The sequence below is a fragment of the Orbicella franksi genome, chromosome 3 (genome assembly GCF_964199315.1).
Source record: "Orbicella franksi chromosome 3, jaOrbFran1.1, whole genome shotgun sequence".
NCBI lineage: Eukaryota > Metazoa > Cnidaria > Anthozoa > Scleractinia > Merulinidae > Orbicella > Orbicella franksi.
In genome coordinates, this window is record NC_138147.1 from 28,112,664 (window position 1) to 28,132,095 (window position 19,432).

General features: G+C 40.6%; 2 protein-coding genes across 2 annotated transcripts; one reads left to right on the top strand and one right to left on the bottom strand.

Moving 5' to 3' along the window:
- The first annotated feature begins 263 nt into the window (after positions 1-263).
- On the top strand, positions 264-5,042 carry LOC145481777 (uncharacterized). The gene is made up of 3 exons (XM_081460309.1): positions 264-1,179; positions 2,273-2,473; positions 3,023-5,042. The coding sequence occupies exons 1-3, from the start codon at positions 381-383 to the stop codon at positions 3,319-3,321; spliced, it is 1,299 nt and encodes a 432-aa protein (XP_081316435.1). The 5' UTR covers positions 264-380; the 3' UTR covers positions 3,322-5,042.
- A 462-nt stretch (positions 5,043-5,504) lies between these two features.
- On the bottom strand, positions 5,505-13,415 carry LOC145481778 (uncharacterized). The gene is made up of 3 exons (XM_081460310.1): positions 12,055-13,415; positions 7,611-7,823; positions 5,505-6,991 (listed from the first exon to the last, which is right to left on the bottom strand). The coding sequence occupies exons 1-3, from the start codon at positions 12,698-12,700 to the stop codon at positions 6,687-6,689; spliced, it is 1,164 nt and encodes a 387-aa protein (XP_081316436.1). The 5' UTR covers positions 12,701-13,415; the 3' UTR covers positions 5,505-6,686.
- Positions 13,416-19,432: the final 6,017 nt, after the last annotated feature.

Consider the following 19,432-nt stretch of genomic DNA (forward strand, 5'->3'; position numbering starts at 1 on the left):
AATTCTGATTTGTCGGTATTTCTATATATATGGGAGCAACTACAAGTCGATGTCGCTTTGAATTACAAAAAAAGAAACAACTAACAACTTTTTACTTGAAACTGAAAGAACAAACTATTGGAAACAATCGAGAATATTAGATCAAAGGTGAGACGAGGTAGTTTAATGGACAGCTGCAATATTTAATATCTTTTTGGCGGAAGATTTACACAATTTAGAAACCGAAAGAAATATTATCTCAATTGCAAACAAGGGAGGAACGAAGCGGATATCATCTTCGAATTCCCGAACGCAATACTGTACTAAATGAACGGTGTTAATTTAGTTTTTGCGGCTGTGTATTTTCTCAAGAGGGAACTTAAAACTTTTAACTTTAATCTATGGCTGCCGTGAACACTATCGAAGAAGAAAAGATACCGGAAGCTATATTGGTTACGAATTTAAGCGGCGCAGAACGTGAAACAAGCAGAGGATCTGAGAAAGAAGGAATTGAACTGAAAGACCAAAAACCTTCGTCATTTAAGGACAAACCAAAATCGTTAACAGATCGCGCTGATGGAAAAGAATCGTCCTTGGGAATCACAGAGGTACTGAATGAAGGACTGACACTTAGAAAGAAAACTTCGAAGCTTGACAAAGCGTTTAGCCTAATTCAAAACAACTCCATAACTCTTCGAAACCTTGTCGTCGCCGCTGCGACTTACGGCCTCGAGCGACTTCTGAACGCTCAAGTCTTCCACTGTCCTGAAAACAGCTACCAGCAGTATGGCTTTGCTTTCTTATTCGGTCCAGTTATCATCTTGTTCTGCACGAACCTGCTTGTTATCGGCGAGATCTGGAGGCTGTCATCGCGGATGTACGTGAAACGATACAGGAGGCGGGGAGATTGCATCGCTCGGCTTCTACCGAGTCTGTTGAAGGGCTGCGTCGGGCCGGCGATTTGGTTGATCGCAGCTTTCCTAGAAGAAGATTATTATCTCTGCGCTAAGCTCGGGCCTGTTCCACGGGGTAAAAATGAAGAAAACGATCAGGAAATTTTCGAAAGGAAACAGAAAGTCGAGGAATGTAAAGGCGAGTCGCAAATTTGGGCGTGGAGTGTACTAGTCGCACTAGTCATTCTGGGAACTGCCGTAATTGTGTGGAAATACTGTTATCTCAAAGACAACCTTCTCATGGACAGTAAGTAGATAATATCAAATGATATTAAAGAAAAACCTCTGTTATAATCAATATCATCCCCTTTTTTTTTGGTAAATCGGGCAGCAAATCTCGACAAATGCAGCCTTCAAAAAATCCAATTCGGCAGTTAGGTGTGGTGTTAGCAACTATTTTCGTTCGAGATCTTAATTATGCGTCAAAATACCTGAGCAGTATAATATTTAAAGTTCTCATGTCCAAGGTTGTTCGAATGCCGGTTATGTCGCTTATCTGGGATTAAAATTTCAATGGAAGAGAAGTCTGAGTTAGCTAACTCCTGTTCTGAAAACGGAAACCGAAACAAAATTCTGGTGTCGAAAACACAAATTAACCAGATATGGATGCTTATGACTGACGAAAATTGAGACAGAAAATAGAAGGAGAACTTTTGAAAAAAGTCCAATTTTTTTCAATGTGCTCTTCGTGATCTGTCTACACCTATACACTCTTTTTTTCTTCATGTGAGTTTGCTTTCCTGCAGAAGTAAATTTTCAACAGGAATTTATGTATTTCAAATGAATTGCCAATTTGTCGTTTCTATCAAAATCATTTGTACAGAGAGCGCAATCCACCGTAGTGAAAAAGATGGCGGCTGTACGTTTTACCACAGTGCCTTGCGAACCTAACACATCCTAAAAGGCACAAAGAAAGCAAAATTTTTACAATATTTGTCCCTGTTCCAAGGACATTAAGTAGCCTAGGTTTGAAGATTTCAAAACGTTTCTGTACGTTTTTAGGAACGTTGTTAAGGGTTTCGTGAGCTAAGAACTATGGGTAAATGTACCAGTCGCCATCTTTTTTTCCTACGGAGGATTGTTTTGATTGTTTTGGTTTAATTTAGTGATTTTAGCGATTTTTGATGTTTTAAACTCTTACGGTGGGTAGGATAGCGAGGGGTGGAAGGGGGTGGGGAAATTGAAAATGTTAAATTTTGAATCCCCTGTCTGCGTAGTAACTTTTCTTTCTTCTTTCTTATCACTAACATTCCAGTTTCCTTCCTTGGTGACTTTTTTTTTAACTAAATAATCCACATCAAATTAGGGTCCTGTTTAACTCTCTTTGTTTGTATATGTAGATCTGTACGCTTATGAAAGGCGAGAGGCCCTGAGTGCAATGAGAGCGTTTACAGAACGCATGGGAGCTTCATTTAAGGATGCTAGTCTCGACAGCGATCCAAACACGGCTGAATACGGCGGGGAAGAAGAAAAGGTCACATTGTATGACAATGGAGTTCCAGAAATGATAGGAAGGAAAATAGTGGAGAAATTATTTGAAGGTTAGCCAGGAAATAAACCTTTAGTAATACAATCCTTCATAGCAGGCGCATGATACCCCCTAGGGGGTCATTGCATAGCGAGTCTCTTGATCGTGGCCAAGCATCCCCCCCCCCCCCCCGCCACAACTCCACTCTTTTATCAAAGGGAAGCTGGCTTCCAGCGACTCAGCTGAAAATAACGTTAGCTTATTCACCTATCGTTCGTTTTGTTTGAGGCAGATTCGAGATCTCAAATCATACCTTTTTGTCCCGTTAAGATGCTGTCGTGTCTATAAGTGGAATGACCTGAGACGAGATTTCGCATTCTGGTACTTAGGGTAAACATTTCGTATATTTGTTGATGAAGGACTTATCTCGGCCCCAAAGTGAGAAATTCACAAGTGCTCATGTGTAATTCGCTCAATCTGATCACGTTTAAAAAGTGAACTAAATGAGTCATTTACAATTCAGTCAAATTCAAGTCGGCTAGCCGGGCCAACCCTCCCCGCCGCGCCTACCGATCCGCTGGCTCACCTCCATGTTAAACATGGATGTAATTCTTATTTTAAGGTTATGCAGATGATCGATGGACCGACGGTGATGAATGGCACTACATCAGAGCCTACAAAGCCTTCAAGGAAATGTATCCTCGCATTTCCACCGGGAGTCCCCTGGATCCTTGGCGACTTGTGCGCGGGGATGTTCACGAAACGAGCGCCCAAAAGACGTGCCGCTTAAAATGTCTGCCGACGTGCTTCGAAATGGAAAGCTCCTGGCAGGAACTGGAACCCCTGCACTTAGAGGCGGTCACCCCAGAGAACGAACGATTGGCTTCTCGATCCGATGAAGCTAGAGAATCGTCGGTGTGAAAAGCTACTCTGCTGTAATGTTCCTGAGGCAAGAAACGTTTTTAATCTTCTATTGGCCTTGTTACCCGCATCCTCTCCCCACTGAATGAGTAAAAAGGGTATAGCTCAGTGACAGGGTATAGCTTAAAATACATAAACGCCAAGGATTGGTTTTTTTTTTTTTACCTGCTTTATTGATTAAATATGTACAGTGTACAGTCGTCAGGCAGTTTTCAGAATGCTGTATTTGTCCATTACTCTGTGTTAATACACGCTTCATTGGCCGCGGCCGACTAAGAGAGTTATTTCTAATTAACTAATTACGGTTTAATATAATTTCCAGTCCGTACTGCACACTCTCCAGAGTTTGTTTACGATTTTTGTACTGATTCATGTAAGACGTCACAAAATGTAACATTTCGTAACTACCTCCATGATTTAAAGTTAAAGTTTCAAGTTAACCAACATTATGGATGCGATGCTTTCTGTTTCGTTCTTTTCTGATATCACTTGATGAAACAACTTCGTTGCTGTAAAATGCAGAGAAACTGTTGGAAAAAGAATTCCTAAAGATAAGGTAAACAGTTCGTACATAATAACATCGATTCGCATTTCATCGAGTGAGACTCACAAACATTAGAGTGCTGAGACTGCGAGGTACGGACTGAACGAAAAATCGTGATGTGGCAGCTAAAGGCGCTAATTTTGGCTGTTCATTGAACGTTAGTGGGTTAACGGTTACCATGAAGAGCAATAGACTTTTTAACCCATATGTAATAGTGATCTCTTATCAGTGACCCCGGGGAGGAACTCCCTTATATGGGCTATATAGGTATGTGCAGCTCTAAAGGGTTTGCCGTTTAGGCTCAGGGAAACCGAACACTGTATCAGCAATAACATAATCATTTATAATCATGTAAAATAAATGTGTACTTTATTTACCTGTGTCCCTGGGTCTTTTTGAGCCTTTTAGAAGCCATTTGACTAGAAGCGAAGGCAGTTTACATTTCAAATATCATCTTGTCTGCCGCTTTGAAAAGGTGACGCTCCGAATACGTCGCGAGTTTTCATTATCTTCATTAACTATTAACTCTCATCGGGGGGAAGAAAAGAGAAAAGAGACAAGGGATGAAACTAAAATGAAGCCAGTTTTATTTTGGTGCTAGCAACAGAGCCATTGTCCTTACTTTTAAGATACATGTATAAGGAGTAGATGATAGTACGAACAAATGATTTACTGGCTACTTAAACAGAAAAACGAAATCCAGAGAGCATAAAAAGGAAACTACATTTTTGTCCAACTAACAGTTAGACAAAAGCTAGAAAGCAAACAGAGCTGAAACACGTGAGGAAATGGATAAGGTGGACGCTTTTAAAACTTCCGCCGACACCTTGGATAACCAAGTCACATATCTCCGTGAAGGGTACTCCGAATTACAAGTGACGGAGATGATCGAATTGGGGCAAAAATCAAAAATTAACCCCGTAAAATCCCTAAAGCTTCCAACTAAACCCCAAAATATCCTGGAACAAAAACTGACCCCAACAGAATCCCATGCCGAATTTCCAAGATTTGGAAATTTCCAGAAAGGATTAAATGATATAACACGAAAAACAAACCCATTATGGTTCTCGGTTAATACAAAACCCGACTACAAATGCACAACGATACCTCGATGCGACATTACTCACCAAAAACTCTACGAGAAGTATTATCCAAAGTGTCAATTTTCTAGAAACCAAACTTTTACGTAACTGTCAGTGTCGCTCGAGGACAGGTGAAGGTTAACAAATTAAGATTTAGAGGGCTAGGAAAAATTATCCTCAACTGAACCATGCTTAACTGGTTTAACTATTCGTACGTCACCTTACTTACATGCACACTGAGTGGCATTGGTTACGTCGTTAATTTTAAGGTTTTCAAAACGAAAACGTCCCACAAAGGTTTTTTAAGGGGGTCCTTAAATACCAATTGGTCATGAAGTTGTCGCTAAGGAAGGTTTCTAACCGCCATATTTTTAGAACCAGTCATCCTAAGGATAAGTTATTTGCTCAGGTTTGTTCCATTGAAGAGTCCTGCAAAAGTTTGAAATCACGGCCATATTTGACCAGTCACGTGACCAGAATAAAACAAAACCCTAAAACTCAAAAGGCATCTAATTCGGAAATTTAAATCAGAGGCAATAGATTAAGAACGTCCACGTACTTAGTGCTACGTATGGGTATTATGAAACTCTCATCATCATAAAAGTCATTGTTGTCTAACCACTATACAGTGAGACGAAAACAAAAAAATTCTAACTTAGTACAAGTAAGAAAACATCAGTCATATAGGATCGAGGGGGCATCTCGTTTATTGATCAGACATAAACAGCCCTAGCATAGGTTATTGTAACAAACATAAGCGGCCCTAGGATAAAACAAAATTTCCAGAATGAAGTGATCAAAATAAAAATGGAGATGCCGTGGAGTGACAACCCCTAACGGAAAAACTCCTTAAATATTCGCTTCTTAGCATAATTACGTAGCCTGCATACCAACGAATCTACACACCGACACACAACTATCTTACAATAGCAACTTGAAAAGTTATATGTAGTAACAGTCTTTCTACAGTAGGTTTCCCCTTTTGAGTGTAAACAGTAATTCCATGTTTACGATCATAAAGTAGACTAACTTATTTCTCAATCATAAGAAAAATCGAAACTCATCCTCTTTTCTTCCAAGTTTTAGGGATTTAAAATTCCAACACGCGGTTTGGGACGTGCGCTAGTTAATCATGTATGTTTTTCAAAAGCAAACATTTCGCAATATAAAATTCACCACTTAGCGCTCCAAAACGCTCCAAAATAGTTTTCCTCTAAATATCGCCTTCTGCAGTCCCTTAGCAACTGCTCTAAATCTGTAGTTAAGAAGGACCTCCCAGATGTTTTCACCGATACGGCGGTCATTTTGTATGCATTTGCCCCTAAGCATCCCATAATAGCTATTTGAAACAACAGAATTCAAAAGGCCCGCCGTATCAGTGAAAAGGGCCATTGTAATTTCACACTTCGAGTAATTATAACCCGCCCTAGTAAATTCAGAAAATAAATGACGTTTCGAACTTCAAGCCTTCGTTGTAGCAAAAGAGCAATAAAAACAACAATCAAAACGTTACGCTTGGTTCAGTTTGAAATTCGATAAGTAGGATAATTAAGATTCACTTAACGTTTAATTTTTTCAACTAAAATTTGACAATGGATCACTTCCGCGATGTCACCGACTATCACGTACACCAACAATTTTTCGTATATTTCATACAAACAAAAAAAACACCTTCATATATCGATTAATTTGTCATGCCGAATTATCATGGCTATGAAATCAAGGGCTGCATTTCCATTTCATTTTCCCCAGAACTTGGCGAAGAAATCTCTTGCCAGTTTCCATGCAGTTTCATCCCCCCTCCCCATTTCATTTTCCCCGGAACTTGGCGAAGAAATATCTTGGTTTTCAGTTTCGTCCCCCTTCCTCATTTCATTTTCCCCGGAACTTGGCGAAGAAGTCTCTTGGTTTCCAGTTTCATCCCCCTGCACTGCTCGCCAAGGATCTTTGGGCCTGCCACTGGCAATCCGAGGGTACTTGTCTTTGAATTTTTCGTATGCCTTGACATAGTGCCATTCACCCTTATGATCCGAGCCTTCAAAACCTGAAACGAAATAAAGCGGATCCATTCTTGTGAAGTTGATTCCGCCATAAACAGGTAAAGTCATTGGAGTGCGCTCTGCTGTAAGTCAAGCCTTATAAGTAAAGTCTGCATCAGGCCAAGCACCGGAGCTTATCCCAGACGGGGTTTATCCCAAGCACCGGAGCACATCCCGGAGGGGCTTATCCCAAGCGTCGGAGCATATCCCGGACGGGGCTTATCCCAAGCACCGGAGCATATCCCAGACGGGGCTTATCTCAAGCGTCGGAGCATATCCCGGAAGGGGTTTATCCCAAGCGTCGGAGCTTATCCTGCTTTCCGTTGTTTTTCCGTTGTTCCGTTGTTTTTTAAACGTTTATTGTGTTTTATGCGCGGACTTAAAGCTAAAAGAGCGAACAAAAACATATGACAACGAAATTTATTCGGCTCCATAACCATTCCTTCTATTAACTATGAGCGCACACTTATTTGGGATTTTACACTGAGCATTTACACACTACAGTAACTAATTAATGTCCTAAAACAGTATATCTTGTGGGCTAAACCTGGTCATAAAACTCGCCTATCATGAATTAAACAGCTGATGTTCGCGGGCTAAAACAGCCATTCCATTCAGTCTCACCTTCAAACAATTTCTCCACTGTGTTTCGTCCAATTATTTCTGGAATTCCGTCTTTATAATACTTCACCTTTTCCTCTTCGCCGCCATATTCGGCTGTTTTGGGATCTTTGTCGAGATAGGCGGCATTATATATGAATTCCCCTCCAGGAGACATGCGCTCCGTGAAAGCCTTCATAGCGCTCAGGGCTTCTCGCCTTTCATACGCGTAGCGATCTGGAAAGGAAAGTGGTTTGCCACGTAACTCTGAGGGAACTTCTAAAGCATCGCCTACACGAGCAATTTTTATGTGACAATTCTTATTTGCTGGTGTAGATGAGAAAAATTGGCCAATTTTTAAGCATGGCTGGTTTGCAGTGTCACGCCATCAAAAATAAAAATTGTAACCATTCAATAAATTAAGTCAAGAAGCTGAGATATGAAAGATGATTGATATATAAATAATCTCTGTACGGTTTTCCATCCGCGCGTTAAGAAACCACGACGGCAACGCCAAGGACAACGTCGATTAAAAAATGATTGTATATTTTACCTACGAATCTCGCGGTACTCTAAAGTCATTTACTTTGTTAGGGCGCTTAAGAAACCACGACGGCGACGCCAAGGACAACGTCGATTGAAAAATGATTTTATATTTTACCTACAAATCTCGCGGTACTCTAAAGTCATTTAATTTTTTTAACACTGTCAAAGCTATCACTAAAGAGTATCTATCTATCTATCTATCTACCCACCCATCCATCCATCCATCCATCCATCCATCCATCTAGCTAGCTAGCTAGCTATCTATCTGTCTATCTAATTAGCCGTCGTGGTTCACGTTCTCTAGACAACGCAGAATTTGGTCGTTTCACGTTGTTGTTCGGCAGAGGACGGCAAAGAAATGTACCAAGAGTTATAACGCACGTGCACAGTCATTGTTCTCCTCATTAAACTTTTTGTTTAGCGACGTTGCCGTTGCCGTTGCCGTCGTGGTTTTAATATAGGGAGTTTTAGCAAACCCCGACGGCGACGGCGACGAGAGCGTCACCAAACAAAAGATTTAATGAGGAGAACAATAGTTATGCACGTGCGTTTTGAATCTTGGTACATTTCTTTGTCGTCGTCTGCAAAACAACAACGTGAAATGACCAGGTTTTACGTATTTTAGAGAACGCGAACCGCAATGGTTAATTTTCCGTATCTTCTTTTGGAATTGAACGCTGTCGGTGCATGTTTAGCCTGAGCAAGTTTTTAGACCGATAGGCATACTGAAAACATTTACAGAGTTATGACATTCAAAGGTAAAATATAAATTCATTTTTCACAAGGCGTCGTCCCTGCCGTCACCGTCGTCATTGCTAAAACTCCCTAATAATTATCGAGACGTTCAATTTAAATTTTCTAATCAAAGGCTTGACAAAGTGTTTTATTAAAAAAATGGCCGAGCTGAGCGACCCAAACTTTCACTTGTTTGAACTTGACTTTTTAAAAGAAGACCTTGTAAGTTTAATCGGAACAATTTTTCCCTGTGTGAATCAAATAAACGACATTTTAATGGTTTCGTTTGTGTTGTTTTTGTCGTTCGCACCCGCCTTACTTCCCAGTAGGCAATCGGTACGATTTTCGGCCGTGATGCAGGATGCAGTTCAAAAATTTAATTAGAAGCCAAATCTGACTAGAAAATGACATTTTGCTGATTGCCCGTGTTTTTCCTCGTCCCTACAAAGCTCGGGAAATTACTACGCAACTCGCCAAATATCCGTGCTTATTACATGTTAAACCATTGTACAAGATCATTATCTCTTGACAAGATCTCTTAATATCCTGGCGTAGGACGCTAGTCAATCGAACGAAACTGAACCAATAATCAGTCGAACCCAATATCTGGCGGTTTTTTGTTCGATTGATTCGGTAATCGAACATAATCGAAGTGGAACTTTTAGGTGAGTTTGATTAATCGAACTCGTAAGGTCGATTACCGAATTCAATCGAACCAATGGAACTAAATTAACGCGTTTAGTTCGATTTTGTTCGGCAGAAAGACAAAACGGCATAAAAGTAATCAGTAACACTCAGTTTCAATTGAATCGGAAAGATTTTCCCCTTATATGTACGTAAGGTAGCTCAGGGGTCAGAGCGGCTTTGTTTCTACCCTCACTGGAACATTAATTCGTCTTCCAGGCCTCAGTGTATCACCCATAAATGTAATAAAAACCATAAATGTAATAAAAAGTGACCATAAATGTAATAACTTTTAACCACAAATGTAATAAATCCACCAACCATAGATGTAATAAAATTTGACCATAAATGTAATAAACTGGACAACCATAAATGTAATACGGCTTAACCATAAATGTAATAAACTGCCTATTACCTCTGAGTCAAGGGGCCACAACCCCTACCATTCCCTTATTTTGTCAGTACAGGGTAGCCTGTTCCAGGCTCTTGAAGAGTCGTGGGTGAACGAAGATGCCTTATTCCCACTCGTTTTTCCCTCGCTCGCCCGCTTCCTGGAACAGGCTACGTGCGTGTACAGGGAGGATAGGGGTTCTGTACATCAATTTGGAGGACTCATTTCCCGCAGCACCGTTTTTGTCCAGAGGCCAAAACCCGAGAAGCCGTCACTGTAGTCCGTGCGAACATTTGGAAAGTATTACAGTATGAGTATCAAGTCTATATACCAGACGAAATCTCGAGTAGTCTAAACTACGTGCGTTTGAGGCGGTGGGACTTGATGATGTTTAAGTCCACTCAATTGAAGTGCCGGGAGTTGATAAAATTTCATACGTTTGAAAAGCTTGAGGTTGTTAGAATAATTTCACAGGCAAGTGAGAAAATTCTGGGACGCCCCGGCTTCAAGCGAAAATAAAACCAAAACAGCCAAGCATTATCCTTCCGGTTCGCACTTCTACTGTCATTTGTTCGACTCACTTAAAGACTTACTCATTCTTTTAGAAGTCATTTGCCAGGGGTGGATTGGGTAGCTAGCCACCCACCTTTTAAAGAAGCAAATAAAAATAGAATCAGACCTTAAACGAAGGCGTATCTCAGTTTCCTTAGGCACTGTTAAAGACTATTTTTCACATGTTACAGTTTTACTGATTCGCTATCGGCTATAATAGTTATGATATTAATACAAACCTGAATATATTTACACAATTGCTTTTAGTATTAGCTGCTATTTGAAGAGTTAACGTTGTAATAAACCAGCTTTTATTCCGTAGTTTTGTTTAGTGTTTTATCCTTGTATGGCCCATTTGGCTGATGGGATATCAAATATATCTACCCTGGTTCAAAAAAGTATACCTGGACTACAACTTTGTCCGAAGCACAGTAATCTTGTTTAAAATAGTTCCACTTCCCCCATCCCTCCTGCAAGCCAGCAGTTTTGTCCTCCCTCCAGCACTATTAAGTGATTGACTGGGTACAAAACGCAGCCATCCATAACCTCCCACTAAAATGGCTTGAAGAACCTTTGCTAACGGACACGGATTGCACGATTTCTCTCGATTTCTGGTAAAGAAATTTAAAAGTAAAACAGGCTTATTCTCTGTAAGATAAAGTTTGCCTGGATTTCTACCTCTTCTCTTCTTTTTGAAGCCAGAAAGTCTCAAAATGTTTTCACTTGCAAACACCTCAAGCGCACTTATTTTGGACGATTCAAGATCTCTTCTGGTATAGAGACTTAATGACTTCTAAATGTGTGCACGGACATTAATGATGCCTTCTCGGGTTTTGGTCTCTGGGCCAAAACGATGCTGGAGCAACGAATACTCCAATTTGATTTTCGGGGCCCCTGTCCTGCCTGTACGAAATAAGGCAATGGCAGGGTTTGCGGCCCCTTGGCTCAGAGGTAATAGGCAGTTTATTACATTTATGGTTTTTCAGTTTATTACATTTATGGTCAAATTTTTTAAGATATTTGTACATAATAACAGGTAGTGCTTAACGACAGTAAAAGCCGTAAGACTACACTTTAACTTTAGGTCAATGGCCAAAGCACAGGCATCAGTTCACGTTGCAAATGTCCAAGCTGGCCACGGCCATCGTCAATTACCTTCTGAGCTGGGGCCCGAAAGGTCGCGAAAAGTTTTCGCACCCGCAAAGCCGTACTGAGCAAAATCCCAAACCTTATGGCTTCAGAGCTGTTTTATGCACATATTCTTAATACGTGTATCAACAGAGGTTCTCTTCATACGAGGAGTTTCAGGCGTAAAAATGGCTTTGAGGGCCCGAAAAGTTTCTGGGGCTTCCGAGAAAGGGACCCCTGGACCCCTTTCTCCCCTTTTATGTTCGATTGTTGAAGTGTTCGATTTTGCCGGTTCGATTGCTAAAGCGTTTGATTTATGTTTTCTTACCGAACCCAATCGAAATCAATCGAGAATTGGAGTTCGATTGAGTTCGATCACAGAACGCTTGATTGACTACGCCGAGATTTATTCGTATATTTGCTTCCACTTACTGAACATGAGAAGGTTGTCTTTTAGAAAACACTTCTTCAAGATTACCAATGCAGTTCCGAGAACCACAAGTGCGACTAAGACAGTCCATGCCAGGACGTGAGACAAATTCTTATACTCTTCAACTTTATGTCTCCATTCGACACCTTCCCGCTCGCTTGTCCATGTATCATTGCCTCTTCGTGGAACAGGTCCGAGCATGGCGCAAAGAAAATAGTCTTCGTCTAGGAAGGCCACGATCAACCACACTGCCGGCCCGACACAAGCTTTCAGAAGGCTAGGAAGAAGCCGCGCCACACAATCTCCATGTCTTTTATAGCGTTTTACGTACATGCGCGACGACAACTTCCAAACTTCGCCGATAACCAGCACGTTTATACAGAACAGAATAATTAATGGGGCAAAAAGGAAAGTAAAACCGTACAGCTCGTGTCCCTCCTTAGGGCAGTTGAAAGCTTTGCCGTTTAAGAGTCGCTCAAGACCGTACGTGGCAGCTGAAACGACAAGATTCCGGGTCGTTATGGAGTTGTTTTGAATAAGGCTGAAGGGTTTTGACTTAAGGCCTTTGAGTTTCGTCAAAAAACCGCCATCAATAGCCTTCGAATTCAGATTCTTCCGATAAGTATTAGGTTTTTCTGGATCAAACATTTAAACGTCAAGAAACTCACAACGATTGGCGAATGCGATTACTAAAATGTCATGTCACCGTCTGATACATTATTGATTATGAAACATTTTTTAAACAAAATGTAGCATCACAACCAACAAGTTGAGATTCCATTGTCTTGTACCGAACATTTGATTGGCTGGAATTGAAAATGGGACATTTGATTGGCTGGATTTGAAAACTTTGGAATCTATTGTTTCAGTTCTGCCATCTGATCGGTTTTCATTGTTTGGGTGGTCCCGGTTTCAGTAAACGCTCTGTAACTCTCATTGGATACTGAGTCAAGCACACTCTATATGGAATGTTCTCTTTGTATTATTTAACTGTTTTTTTTTTCCTTTTAAGAGGTACCATCTTCTTAATTGTTGTCATAGTTCTTCTTTGTTTTACAAGCAGCCAAAATATGCGACTAACATCACTGGAATGTTGTTTTCCTAGCGGTTGCAAACTTGACCAGTTGAAGCAATCGTGTTAAAGTTGGCAGGAAGAATCAGATTGCCTTTTGGGGTTGGAAGCTAATGGGTGTTAAGACATGTTTTCAGATTACATGTAGCTTGCGGTAATTATGCCCTCCTGTAAAACACCCATATTACAATACGATACAAATTTCATAAGCACTCCCCATGGGGGCTTTATTATCCTTAATGTCGTATAAAAATTGCAAATTAGCAAAATTAGCATATTATCAAAATTAGCAAAATTAGCAATCATTGTTTGAGAAGGAGGCTAGCACAATTCGTCTTAATGCTTAATATCGCAGACAACGTCGTAATTTTCGTCAAGAACAAATAATTTTGACAATTACTGGACGAAGTTGAGCAAAATCTCGTGATTTGTTGGTGGCAAGCAGATCAGTTATTTGCCAAAGAAAAAGGCTGAGGTAAATAGTTTACCTACGAGACACTGACAAATCACGATATTTTGGGATAACCGAGTTTAATAATTGTTTCATCATTAGATCACCAAGTTCGTTTCATATTTATCTATAGGAATTAAATGGGGATGAAGCATCTCTTGCATCTGTCATTTAACCATCCAGAGAAAGCTCACAGCTTCTAGCATGCGACCAGTGAAGTGTCATGTCACCTTATTTTATAGTTTCATATCGTAAAATTTATTGTATAGTCAAGCAGACTCTATACAGACTGTTTTCTTCGTATTATTTGTTTAATTGTTTTCTTCCACGAGGTACCGCCGTCTTAAATCTTGCCATAGCTGTTCATTTTTTTTTTTTTTTTTTTTTTTTTACAAGCAGCCAAAATATGCGACCAACATCACTGGATTTTTTTCCTTGTTGCAAACTTGACCACTTTCAATTCAAGTTACTCTGGACCGAATCAGTCTTTCACTTGGGTAGTCCCCATGCTTCGCTCGATCTGGACCGTTCATATCCTTTCTGCTTTCTCAGTTAAACGTTAGGTACGAGGCGCGAGGAGGCGCGAAAAATAGAAACCGAGAGCGTGGAGCTCGCGCGGGAACTCTTGTAGTCGGATTAATATTTAACAAGTCTATAACTTAAAGACGTGCAAAGCACAAAACAATCTGTAAAGATATCCTTGGTGTGAGACCCGAATTTGCCGAGGGTGGTATATAATAACGCTGGGCATGCTCTAACAAAACCTTTGACTCCCAAGTTCCATGTTTAAATTTTCCTCACCAAGTGCGATACATTTATTTCAACGTTAGTTCCAAGCATTTAGCGGCAGATGACAGCATTATCTCTACAGAACTTTATTACTCTCACGGGAAGTTGAAGCATTCGGGTGTTAAATTTGGCTGCAGGGTACGGAAACTACACCCACATAAGACAAAGAAGAAGTGAACCACAACAGGTTTGTTTATAAAAATTTCAATTCTTAAAAGAATCTTAAACTTGGTACCCTGCGAGACAGAGGTTCCCTTCTTCTTCTCGGAGGAGGTGCTTAACATAACAGTGGAATGTTGAAACAATAGCCGCAACGTTTGGCTTATAGTTTCCCAATTTCCACTGGATGTTCTGAGGACTTTTCACGTTAGCCAGCATCTCAGTACAAAAGCGGTAGCAGAATCTAAATTGGAACTGTAAAAATATAACTGTTAAAATGGCAAAACAACAACGAAATAAGCGCTCTTGACCCAGACCAAACAACTTTGAACAGCTTTTAACTTCTCTGTATCAGAGAAACGTAAACAGCTAAAAAAAAACTCATGTGATGTGTGGCATTTACGACAATATTCTCAAACATCTTTTCTGCCAACACTAAGCGACACTAACTGAACAGCTTTTTCAGCGAAGTGAAACCGTTAGCTTAACTTACTAATTATAAAACTCTACTTCGGGGGGCTTCGGGGTAACAGTATACAAAAATTCAGACGATTTTGTTTAACCTGCTGCATGTGAAATGTCAAGTTTTCACGCTTTGCTATCGTAAGAGAGAGAGACAGAGAGAGACAGAGAGAGAGAGAGAGAGAGAGAGAGAGAGAGAGAGAGAGAGAGAGAGAGAGAGAGAGAACGTTGACCGCTTGATAACAAGCAGTTTTAGTTGAGAAGATACAAAGTTGATAGCGGAAAAGGTCCCCGCGTAAACACCACATACAACATGCACTATCGATCGAGCAAACGCATCACCCATGACGGAACTGGGTATACCCAGGCACTTGAAATGACCCCCCGGGGGGAGTCCCATAAAAACAAAGACGGGGTGCTCGTCGGAAGCCCTAAGAGATACCAAGATCCTGTTTTAATTTGTAGGCGTGGCCTGGAGGTTTTTTTTGTAAGCGCCGATCAAGATGGCAGCCATTTGTGTCCGTATTTATCGTCTCATTTCGTTGTTGAACTTGCTTTATATCCTACAATTTTATACGGTATGGCAACCTGAAGGCCTCTGCTATCCGATTATGACTAAGTTTAACGCAAAGGCATCTTTTATCAAAAACAACCACGAACTAAAGTTTCCGAGGCGGCCAATTTCGATCTGGTACAAGCATGGTCCGACCTGTTTGGTTTTACCAACAGATTTAACTGTCCACATGGATGTTGAGCTTAATCCTGGTCCCTTACAGAAGAAACCAACTTATTTGTTGACCTGTCTACCTATGATTTCTGTGATATCTGGCATGGTCTCGCATACAAGTGATAAACTGTTGTCCACGAATTATGCTGACACCCGCCATGTTGGATTTTGTTACTACTCGGATGTCTACCATCGACTTTCGCCTTGTTCATTGCCGTTATCATCGACCTACAGGAGGTGCCGCGCTGGCCGTCGAGTTAAAGAAAGGAGAGCTAGAAACATTCACAGAATTGAATCCCTGGTTTCTTGTCCACGCGTTAGCCGAGGAAGCAATAATTTGCACAAAGGATCTATTTCAAATAACCTCTGCGTCGTTACACCTGCGAATATAAACAATCACTTATATTCTAACGTTACTTCGACTAACTCCTCTCTTCATACAAATTTGTTCGTCAATCCACGTTCAACTTTCCTAAACTTTGCGGTCTTCAATTCTAGATCCGTTAGAAACAAGATCGAGAGCATTATTGACTACGTCGTAGAAAATGACATTGGCCTTTGCACCGTTACCGAGACCTGGTTAAATGACGCTGATTCCGTCAGCATTGCTCTGTTATCTGTGGCTGGTTATTTCTTCAAGAATTTTTCTCGACAATCGCAAAACCGTGGTGGTGGAACTGGGATTCTGTTCCGAGACTCTGTCAACGTTGCATTTGACGATGGGAAGGAAAACAAGTCTTTCGAATATTCTGAGTGGATTGTTAAAGTGCATAATCGCTCAATGAGACATATAATAGTGTATCGACCTCCATATTCTTCGTTACATCCGGTTTCTGCCTCTGTTTTCTTTGATGAATTCTCTCAGTTTTTAGAGAATGTTGTTATGTGCCCCGAGGTTCTTGTTATCTCTGGAGACTTCAACCTTCATTTAGATGACCTCCGTGACAATGATACCAAGAAATTTATGGATTTACTGGAAACGTTCAGTCTTTCGCAACACGTATCCGGCCCAACCCATCTATCGGGTCATACCTTGGATCTAATTATTACTCGTTCGTCGGATGATGTTGTTCTTGCTTCTCCTAAAGCCACTTTTCCCATCTCTGATCATTTTATTATTCAGTGCCCTATTGGTTTCCCGCGACCAGCTTTATCTTGCAAAGAACTGACTTTTCGTAAACTCAAAAATATTGATATTGCCGAATTCTCAGCTGATATTGCCTCTTCTATGCTTTGTGCAAGCGTACACTGGGACAACATTGATGCCCTCTCCGACTGCTTTAACACGACCCTTAATGACATTTTGGACAAGCATGCCCCGCTTAAGACAAGGATTATAAAAAATCGTCCAAAGATCCCGTGGTTTAATGATGACATTAAACAACTCAAGCGTAAACGTCGTCGCCTTGAAAAGAAAGCCTTGAAAACTGACCTCCCTGGAGACTGGAATAATTACCATAGAGTTCGTAATCAGTACTCTGCAGCTCTTAAATCTGCACGTGTGAATTATTACTCAAACCTAATTGATCAGTGTGCGGGTGACTCTCGCAAGCTATTTCGTGTGGTTAATTCTTTGTCCAGGGAGCCACTTGAGATGGCTCTTCCAGAGCACGATGATCCCACTAAGCTTGCAAACGAATTTGGCACCTTTTTCCTCAAAAAAATTGAAACCATAAAGGAAAATCTTGACAAGTTTCAAGTTCAAGTGTCTCGACTTGTTCCTGTCACTCCGAAGGAGAATCTGGAGAATTTTTCTTCGTTATCCATAGGAGAAGTGTGTAAGATTGTTCGAGAATCCTCTAATGCCTCTTGTCGATTGGATCCTCTTCCTATATGGCTCGTGAAGTCCTGTCTTGATGTATTAGCGCCCTCTATCACTGAGATGGTTAATCTCTCTCTTCTCAGTGGTTCCGTTCCAGAAAATTGGAGAACCGCTGTTGTCATCCCTCTATTGAAAAAACCTGGACTTGATTTGGTCTACAAGAATTTCCGTCCAGTCAGTAATCTTCCATTCATTTCCAAGGTAGTGGAAAAGGCTGCACTTCAACAACTTCTCGCTCACTGTGAGAAAAATGCCCCTCTTCCTAAATTCCAGTCCGGCTTCCGTAAGTATCACTCGACAGAGACTGCTCTATTGAAGGTTCAAAACGACATCTTAATGAGTATGGATAATAAGCAAGTGACACTTCTCGTACTTCTGGACCTAAGTGCTGCTTTTGATACCATTGAACATTGCATTCTTAATATTTTGCAACAGGATTTTGGAGTCGTCGGAACTGCTTTAAATTGGTTTGACTCATTTCTGTCTGGTCGCAAACAACGTATACTTGTCGGTGATAAGACTTCTGACGACTTCAATCTGAACTGTGGAGTCCCCCAGGGCAGTTGTATGGGCCCTATTTTATTTACTCTCTACGTCTCCCGTCTCTTTAACATTATTTCACAGCACCTCCCTTCCGTCCATGGTTATGCTGACGACACCCAGATTTACCTTTCCTTCCGACCCTGTTCTATCCATTCGGAATTTAACGCTGTCTCTGTCATTGAAAAGTGCATCGCTGATGTCCGCTCTTGGTTTATTGGTAATCGTCTAATGATCAATGACGCGAAAACTGAATTTCTAATTATTGGCTCCCGTCAACAACTTGAAAAAACATCTATTGACTCTATTACCATTGGCGACACTGTCATTAAACCGTTAGAAAGCGTCCGGAACCTTGGGGCCTGGTTCGATGCTCATATGCGAATGAATGTTCACATTGGCAAGATTTGTAGCAAGGCTTTTCGCGGACTATACAACATAAGACAGATCAGAAAATTCCTTACCGCGCAATCCACAAAGACACTGATCCACGCCTTTGTATCTTCGCACCTTGATTACTGCAATGCACTTCTATTTGGTCTACCTAAATACCAGATTGATCGTTTACAGAAAGTTCAGAATGCCGCGGCTAGAGTGATTTTTCGGATTGCGAAATTTGATCATATCACACCCGCTCTTATCGACTTACATTGGCTCCCAGTATCGTTTAGAGTTCAGTTTAAATTGCTTCTTCTTGTTTACAAGACACTACACAACCAAAGTCCTTCCTACATAAATGATCTTTTATCCCTGAAACCAGCTACTAATTACGCTCTTCGTTCGTCTGCAAAATCTCTTCTGGTTGTTCCAAAAGTCAACTGCTCTACACTTGGGGATCGGGCCTTTGCTCATGCTGCACCTGTTTTATGGAACTCGCTGCCATTAACTATAAGAACAAGTAGCAGCCTCGGCATTTTCAAAAAGCAACTGAAAACATTTCTTTTTAAGAAAGCTTTTGACTTGTGGAAATAGTTTTAAAGTTTAGCATAGTTGTTGTAATAGTTTTAAAGTTTAGTGATTTCCATTTATTCATTTATTTTAACTTAATGTAAAGCGCTTTTGAGTATGTTTGTCTAGTTCTAGCGCTATACAAGTCTATTATTATTATTATTATTATTATTATTATTATTATTATTATTATTTTCGTAAGAGGCACCAATTCTTACATAACACATTATCTCCTTTCATATTTTGAAATATATCTTTTCAAATTAAATGACATCAGTAATTATTTTATACCCTCCGGTAAAACGCCCATATTATCAAAGCAACCCTCGGTTTAATTATTTAAGAGAGAGGTTATTAGCACAACTCATCGCAAACAACATGCTGTTGGCGATTGTTCTACAAGCAGGCAG